The 8,767-nt window shown below is 35.8% G+C and overlaps 1 protein-coding gene across 1 annotated transcript; it reads left to right on the forward strand.

The window, feature by feature from the left end:
• Positions 1 to 547: 547 nt before the first annotated feature.
• On the forward strand, positions 548 to 7,431 carry LOC138185040 (ERC protein 2-like). Its single transcript, XM_069123630.1, has 6 exons — positions 548 to 1,122; positions 1,944 to 2,191; positions 3,238 to 3,345; positions 3,547 to 3,722; positions 6,261 to 6,538; positions 7,269 to 7,431. Exons 2-6 carry the CDS (start codon positions 1,990 to 1,992, stop codon positions 7,297 to 7,299), a joined length of 795 nt encoding a protein of 264 aa, XP_068979731.1. The 5' UTR covers positions 548 to 1,122; positions 1,944 to 1,989; the 3' UTR covers positions 7,300 to 7,431.
• Positions 7,432 to 8,767: the final 1,336 nt, after the last annotated feature.

Consider the following 8,767-nt stretch of genomic DNA (forward strand, 5'->3'; position numbering starts at 1 on the left):
GAATAAATGCTAAAACACAGATTCTTCGTGAAAAACAAAGGACAGTTCCATTGAACGAATCAAATTTCAGAGTAACAATGTTTTCCACTTCTCCTGGAGAAATATTCAAATTTGTTACTATTCTCTCGATCGAGGATTTACATTTTTCAGAGATAGAAAAAGTTATTCACTTTCCAATCGCTTTTAGACGAAATATTATATTCTAACAAATGTTCATAGACAATTAGGCGCTTTATCCTTAATAAACTCTCGTGCCGTACAAAAGGTTCGTTCTTTAAAACGATCGAGAATACGAGAATGGAAAAAAGGGATTCGCGTATCAAAGAGGGATTCGAATATTTTAAACACAAAGTGAATCTATTAACGAAAAAAATTAATCCGATATAATTATCTTGAGTCCGCGACAGACTTTAAGCGCAAAGTTAGGTTAATTATAAAACGACTACATTTTAGATAGTAAACGACTATTTCTTATCTCAAAAATTTCTTTCCAAACGTTTTTCCTGTTCGACGCTTTACAAATGTATACGCTCACGAGTCAAGTGTTTAAAGATGATTCCTACAAAGGATCTATTGAGTTAATTAATTAATTTCGAGAAACGTTGAGTTACAAGAATCAGATACTTTTCATATCTTTTAACACCAAACGTGAAAGCACTTTTAACTTTTTAATTGTTACACGTGTGTGAATACAATAAAGGAATGTGAAATAGTCGGACAAAGAGTAGAAAGGTGAAACGAAAAAGGAAGAAGAAATTAAAACATAAAGGGTGAAAGTAGCAATGTGAAAGAGAAATGTAACGAATAAAGGGGAGAATAAGAGTGGAAGGAAGAGACGTGCACGTTTCTCAAATCGCGTATACGATGGAGATCGTAAAAATTTCCTTACCATTCCATCGGAGGAAGTTGCCGAAAAATAGCGGCATGTCAACAGGTGAAAAATAGCAAGGATGAAGCGCGGGATTCCTTCACGAGCAAAGTATCCCAGAGTTCTCAAGCAAGCAGCAGCGTGAATTATTGTGAGAGTTGTACGCTAGCTGGAACGGCTATTCTTCAGGCGATAAATGCGATCGAGCGCGTATTCATAGAAAACAAATTAATTTCTGTCGCCACTATAGAAAGGTGAGTGCGATTCGTCACACATAACGTACAAGCATAAACGTAAACTAGGAGGGCGATATCTTATGTGCGAAATACATGTTACATTAATTGGAACTTTTAGAATGCTTCGAGCGTTTAGAAATAGTAGAATTTTCTGTAAAAATGCATAATTAATTTTTTCAAGGCCCTATAGTTGGTTCCCTGGATTTGAAAATGGAGATAAATTATTTCTCTTAAATGTAAACTACACTTTAATTCCGTTTTAGCACATTTTAGCTCATAATTTACGTACCACGCTTTCCGAAAAGTTCCAAAATTTTATTATATACCTAATATTATATTAACATATAATGCTAGTACATCTTCCTTTATTTCACTCTTTATGAGTTTAAAATAAATGTTAAAAGCTAAATGTACTCTCCGGTAGCTGAAAACGATTAAAAAAAAAGTAATCTCAGTAAAATATGCACGTTATACATTTCACATCATTTTGTATTATGTATGCCCTTAATATCACTGCATCTCTTGGAAGAAAAGTACAAACTGCAACGGATAGCCTGAAACAAGAGTTTACTCTCGCGTTAACAGCAACCATTTTCACTTCTATTATAAAATGAGAGGAAAACAAATTCTCGTACAATCCACCCATCCCAAAAGATAAAGAACATCCAGAAATTTTCTCTCTCGCGATAGATAATCTAGTTACAAGTTACAACGTCTCTCAGGGTGCTATAAAGCTCCGGCGCAAGATGCATCCTTTCGCGAATAAACTAATAAAACAGTGAGTTCGGGTAAACATACGTGCTACCTGTGCTCGTTGACACGGATCGCGATTGTTCCAGAGACGAATGCAGGAACGACATTTACGAGAAGACTCAATGGGCCGTGATGAGCAGGCTGACGAAGGGAATAGAAACAGACGTCGAAACGGCGCTGACTATGGTGAAGACGAGCAATTTGAGAATACAGGACGCCAGACGAGATCACGACCAAACGATTCGAGAGCTACGGACCAGTTTGACGATGCAAGAAAAACGAACGGACGCATTGCAGGCTGAAAACTCGGAGTTAAAGGCTCAACTAGAAAACGGCAGGTTTCCTAGCTAGATACTCCGTTTACTGATCGTCATCAACCCCCAGACGATGGCTTTTCCCGATTCTTCCTTTTCTCTTTTGCCTCGTTCCTTTCGTTCGTTTCTATAAAGTCGTCTTGTTCTTTCCTTTTAATAGGTTCCGAGTGGAAATCGAGCACGATGTATCGGAAGTCGTTTTATCGATTAAATTCTAAATAGCTCTGAGACTTGGTCGATGTGATACGGTTGTCGGGTATCGCAGCTTCCAGCGAAGCAAATCGATAGGCGGCATTGATTTGCTCGGAATGTATGTAATACGTATGGGAGTGATCGTGGTCGATTACCCCACGGGAAATTCGATCGAGGAATTTTTCTGCCGTGCCACCGCAGCCAGGCGGATACGGTTCAGTAATCGATCGAGAACGATTTATGAATGTCCGGTGAATAGCAGACGATAGGAACGCGAGATCTGTTGCTCGTTTGTAAAGCGAGAGTACGGAATAGAAAACGTTATGAGACGTTTAAAGCTCTAAAGAGAAGAAAAATATCATGAATGGACGGTGTAGTAATTAATCCGTAATCATGGTAGAAATAAATAAAATAAATTTTATTTCCACGGAAGCAAAAAAATGATAAACGGAGAACGTTAGAATGGAATACGCGAAGCGAAGAATTGTATTATTTGAAGTCAAAGGGACATCAGATATGTTTTGTTAGACTGTGATAAAAGAAAATTTACATCGAGGATTACCTTTTTCCTCTCTCTAATTGTAGGCGGTTTTATTACTTTTAGAAACCAGATAATATGATTGCGTTGTAATGTAATGAGAAAATTCTTTATCGAGGTTCTTTAATACCGAAGTCATCTGCTATTTATCACTGCAGCTTTCATTTTGAAGAAATACTAGCGGATATTATAAGAACTCGAGAATATTTTGATAAACACAAACTGCCCCTATCTTACCTATCGAACAACTGATTGCGGCTAATGACCTACTCTATACGATACTAATTAGCATTAAACCCAGCGAGGTGACCTATTTACTCGAACATTGATTTACAGCGAAAGAAGAGCGCGAAAGGGAAATACGGTGTACTGCAGCTTTGAAGGGACAAAACGAGACGTTGGAAGAAACCCTGGAGGATATTCGCAGACAGATGTCGATGCTGGGTAAGTATAAAAAAGCGCGGACGCACAGAAGGAAGTGCCGTGTTGTGTATCGGAACGTGAAGAGGAGTTCGTTTCTCGTTTCGTCGGAGGAACGAGATTTTCCAACGAAATTTGACAGGCGGCATCGTACGATGAACGGAAGCGAACGAATCCACGGATACCACGGCGGGGAATAGTCTTATTTTCGAACGTTCATTGCAGCCGGCGAATATAACATTTTGCAAAGTCAGGCGGTTACGCTGGCCGAGAGCAAATTGGAGCTGGAGAAGACCGTGATCGGACTCCGAAAGAAAATCGTCGACACTCGTGATGCGTATCTCGAGACAGAACGAGGTTCCCGAGTACTTCTAGACGAATCGAGAAAGGAAAACGAATCGGTGAGTTGGACCATACGATACATGCGATTGCGATTTCTCATCCAGTACAGAGTAGATCGAAGCGAGGAGATGGCGTTCATCGATGACCATCTAGACACGTGAGATATCGTAGTTTGAAATAATGGCGGACTATGAAATTGTAGATCGATTGGTTACCATTAGAAATTGCAAAAATCTGCAGAATATGCAAGGGATGTCAAGGATGTCTGCAAGGAATATGTAGTAAATGAAACAAGGGTCTTTAGGTTCTATTTCTGAACGTCTCGGATATGGTAATAATTACGTTATGGTAATAAACATTATTATGGTAATAATTTCGTTATGGTAATAATCATTATTATGGTAATAATTACGATAATTTACTAAATCAAGTAGTAAACCACTTTACTCAAGTAAAGGTAAAGATACTAAGGTAAAGGTATCCAGGCTCGTTGTATGTTTAGGATAAGCATAAGCAATGGACATTGTTCGAGAAATTTTATCAGATTCAATAGCCTACGCCTTTACGGCGTTATATACCACTTAATTTGTACCGAGGGTCACCAAAGTTCCGTTTCACCTATTTGCACCAGCTGTTCGGTTATTAATTAAGGCTGTTAACTGCTTTGTTATGTATGATGCGTTAATGATACAACAGACGATAGAAATTGCTTGCTGTTTAAGCCGATGTCGGCATACTATACGGTCGCTACATAGCCTATATACAGGACCAAATTCTCGTGAATTAATCTGCTGTTCGGTTAAATCAATTTATACGAGTTCAGGGAAATTTACGATCAACTATGGCTGAGTGTCAATTTTACGGCTTAATTTAATTTTATTACGGCTTACTACGAACATCATTTTTTTGAAATTAATATCATGGTAGCTAGACCGCGGATTTTTATATTTTAAATATTCAGCTTATATGTGGGAAATATTTATATTTACGAAATATGAATGGCGCTCGTGTGTATCAATAGTTAGTTATCATAATCTACGTTAAAATAAATAATAATAGTTCTTAAAATATTTTTGTCGTAAATTATACGTATCTGCTGTGTGAAAAAAATTATTTATAGGCTGAAAAGAATCCTTTTAGGTCACAGAACCGAAATGTACATATTTAAATTAGCTCCAGTATCGTGCCAGGTCATTTTCTGGTCTTTCTATGGATGTATCTATTCTCGTACTTATCTCGTATCTAGAATTTTTGAAACTTTCGATATTACATCGTAACCAAGATTTTTCTTCCAAATACATTTTTCCCCTATTTATCAATTGCGTAGCATAAATGGGTATAAAATTCAATTTTATTTGATTTCCGTTATTGTGCACATTTCTTAAAGTGCATATTACGAATTCAAATTGTTCTGCATGGTTATATCTGATATAAATTGATTGTACGGCAGTTATGATACGGGTATCACGAGTCATAAATTGTTGCAAATAAAACTCATCTTGGCAAAAAATATGTAACATATTCATTTATGTCGTTTACGTAAAATACGCAAAACGTATGCAATATGAAGAAAATTTGCATAAAAATCCGTTAGTATAAAAATCTAATGATAACGTACTGTATTCCATGCAGTCATTAAGACGTTCGAAAATTGGATATAAAAAGTGTTATTCGTAAAGGTGTTAACTTCGTTTATTTTCTGATGTTCAATTTACTATGGCAATTGAAAAGAAATGTTTTCAGAGATTATCGGAAGAAGGGTACGAACTGACCTACAACAATGCTGCAAATCTTGCACGTAAACTACCTGCTTCGTTATTTACTCTGTGGCTTTCGATGATTGAAAGTTTACTGCTTCGTCGACAAAAACTCCATTCTATTTTCGCCGCTTTCCATCGATCAAACATTTCAGTTCCAATTTCGCATTAACGAATTTACTAGTCAGCTTTGGAAATGGTCACAGTACAAACCTTAAACGTTAGTCTCTGTAATAGAATAGTAAACTGAATTATAAAATTGTGTCATAAGATAGCAACTTTTGTAATGAAATAGTAAAGTGTCATAAATCTATCCCATGAAGTACAAACTTTTATTAAGCCAATTAACTACAATGCAGGGAAAAGTAAAAGTGTTGATAGGTCGGAAAGGTTGTAAAATCCCAATGGACCCGTAGTTTTAGGATAATAGGTAAGTATTATCCTTCCACGTGATCATTTTGGGTCAACAATACCTGTGAAATACGTGGGCATGGTAGGAGTACTAAGACTGGTATAAAAGGACGTTTTGGTGAAGAAAATAACTTAGTCGTTACTCGTTAGTCGTTAGTCGTTTGTTGAACTTCGTTAGGAGTTGATCACGAGTCGTTACGAGTTATTGGTTACCGATTGTTGCGAGTTTGTGGTGAGTTGTGAGTTTTCACTCAGAAGTGAATTAGTTGTACCAATTTAGTTGTTTTAGTTATATTACATTACTACATTGGGAAATAGCTCTAGTTAAATAATCATAGTTTCGTGTTGGAATCATCGTAAATAAATCTATCATTATAAATAAATTTATCAAATAAATAAGTCACTATAGTTATACATTATTTACTTCAGTTGAAGGAAGAGTACAAGGAAACGGCCGAGAAACTTCAGCAAGAAATCGCATCTTTACGTTTGATAGTCTCAATTAAGAAAGATAACGAGAGTACCAAAGACGTCAGTGACAGTGATACGGATAAAACGATTCAAGAAGAGACCATTTTGAAGCCTGAAGATGATCCTGTGTTGGACATGACGCAGCAGCTGATCTCGAATCGTGAAAAGATCGAGATACTGTCACGGCAAAACGATCGGCTGTCGAAAACACTGTGTCGATTACGGCAATATCAAAGGTAAGTTACGACAAACGATTCCTACAAATGACATACTTGCGAAAATCGTCAGATTCCATTTTCTGACCTGTTATTCACTGTATTTATCTATTGGCTTGTAACATGAATAAGTTCGATCGAATAAGGAAAAATATTGAGTTCAGCCAAACTTATGTTACAATCCAATAAATAGATCGTCAGTATATACATATAGCGATAGTCTATTCCCAACGCGTATTATTTTTACGAAGTAAAAACTTGAATAAATTTATCGGTTGTTTCGTAGTTGATTTTTCAATAGAAGAGGATATAGGGCAATCTTCAACGATCAATTTGTATAGTAATTTCAGTTTTCAGTTATTTCAATTAATAAGTTAATCTCTCTTATGCAATTGCGAAAATTCTTTCAACTTGTCCTCCTTTTCTCTGATATGAATACCACGCGCAGCTAGAAAATTGTTAGTATACTTAGCCGTGGTGATAATATGATCTTACCTGTATAATTTGATTGATATTTTTTATATCATGTTTATAGCGGTAGAGTATCAAACGTAAAAAATAAAACGCAATATTCAGGTACTGAATTATCACAAAATGAATATTTTGTAGACAGACAGAAATAAATTATCATTTTTGCAATATATATTACAAAGAAAATTACGTAGTGAGCATACTAAGTAGTACAACGTGACAATGTTTATCTTTTAGCATAAATGTAACAATTATAGATTACAGAACTATTTTGTTACAGAAATACGATTAGTAGCGGCATACATCGCTGAACCAGTGCAAGTTCCATCATTTTACCGATTTATCCGTCGAGCTTGACAATATGAAGATTTTGGACTTGCTTTTAAATACCTTCCAGCCTTCGGAGCAAAAGGTCGACTTCATTTCCAAGCTTCCTCCAGAGGTGTCGCAGTTAATACTGCGAAAGCTCGATCCTGAGTCGCTTCTGCGTGCTGCGCAGGTCTCGCGTTCCTGGATGAATATTTGCCAGTCTGATCTTTGCTTAAGGAACACTGCAAGACAATACAAAAATGCAAAGAAGTTAGAGTTGGAAAAAGTGAAAGAAAAATCCAACTCTACTGATTCCGCCAGTTTCGATTATCTAAACTATATGGACTATAAGTTGAAACAGTTGAATGATTACTACAAATCCTGTGATTATACTCAATGTGGAAACGTATATACAATCGTACGTAGAGTCGATGAAATTTCATATAAAAACCAGTTAGATTGCGTATATGAATACTCAAATTTACGGATTCATTTATAAGCATATTGATATTTATATTTATAAGCGAATCGACTACACTGTTGCGTATCAGTGATATATCTTTAAAATTGTATAATAAGTCAATTAAGTGTACAACATTGTAAGAAATGTAACTTTTAGAATAAAAACAATAATCATGATACGTATTGTGTTTAAATATAAATGACACTGGATTGTCCAACTTAATCAATATATTGATAGATATGTTAATACTGTTCTATTATTGTAACATTGACATTACTCAACATTCTTAGCCTTATTTATTATTCCGATATTAGATACATGAAATAATCTATGTAAACGTCTGACATGCATGATGATGTATTTACGAGTACGTTATTAGTTGAACGTGGTTAGTCAGGTCAGTCAAGTTACCTGAACAAGAAATATCCAATCATGATAAGTGCTCAGGTATACAAACTGTGAATTTTATTGATGGTAATTATTCCCGCTTTTGAGGAGGTTTTTCAAATTCCTTAGCACAATTGAAATGTTGGAACCCAGCAAGGTGGATTTCATTTCAGAACTTTCACCACAGGTATAATACAAGTATCATAAAAGTGACTGGAAATTTACAGGTGTAACAAAAGTTTTAGACAGATAGCTAGGGAAAATGTATTAGAATCTAGTATAGTAATTAATTTGGATAATAATTCAGATAGTACATTCGCTAACATATGATAAAGGACCACGTAGTAATAGCAAGTAAAAATAATTTTTAGTTTAATCGATAATCGTTCTGATATCTTGACGCTAAGAGTTATTTTAAATTATATATGTCGGGAGGGGGCAACTTCCCATCTGGAATGTTGGGAAACCCCAATACCTTAGTCCAGACTTTTACTATAGCTACACGTAAGTAATAAAAATAAGAAGAAAGAAATAGTTTTAATGTTCCAATCTGGCTTTATAACGATGGGCTTAGGCCCTAAATGACATAGCGGGTCACTGAACATAGCCACAGTCACGGG

This window comes from Bombus flavifrons, chromosome 11 (assembly GCF_040668555.2).
Source record: "Bombus flavifrons isolate JBK064 chromosome 11, iyBomFlav1_principal, whole genome shotgun sequence".
In the NCBI taxonomy this organism is placed as follows: Eukaryota; Metazoa; Arthropoda; class Insecta; order Hymenoptera; family Apidae; genus Bombus; species Bombus flavifrons.

Coding starts and splice junctions, on each gene's coding strand:
- LOC138185040 (XM_069123630.1), top strand. CDS start 1,990: ATGAGCAGGCTGACGAAGGGAATAGAAACAGACGTCGAAACGGCGCTG. Junction 2,192..3,237: donor AAAGGCTCAACTAGAAAACG/GCAGGTTTCCTA, acceptor ATTGATTTACAG/CGAAAGAAGAGCGCGAAAGG. Junction 3,346..3,546: donor CAGACAGATGTCGATGCTGG/GTAAGTATAAAA, acceptor CGTTCATTGCAG/CCGGCGAATATAACATTTTG.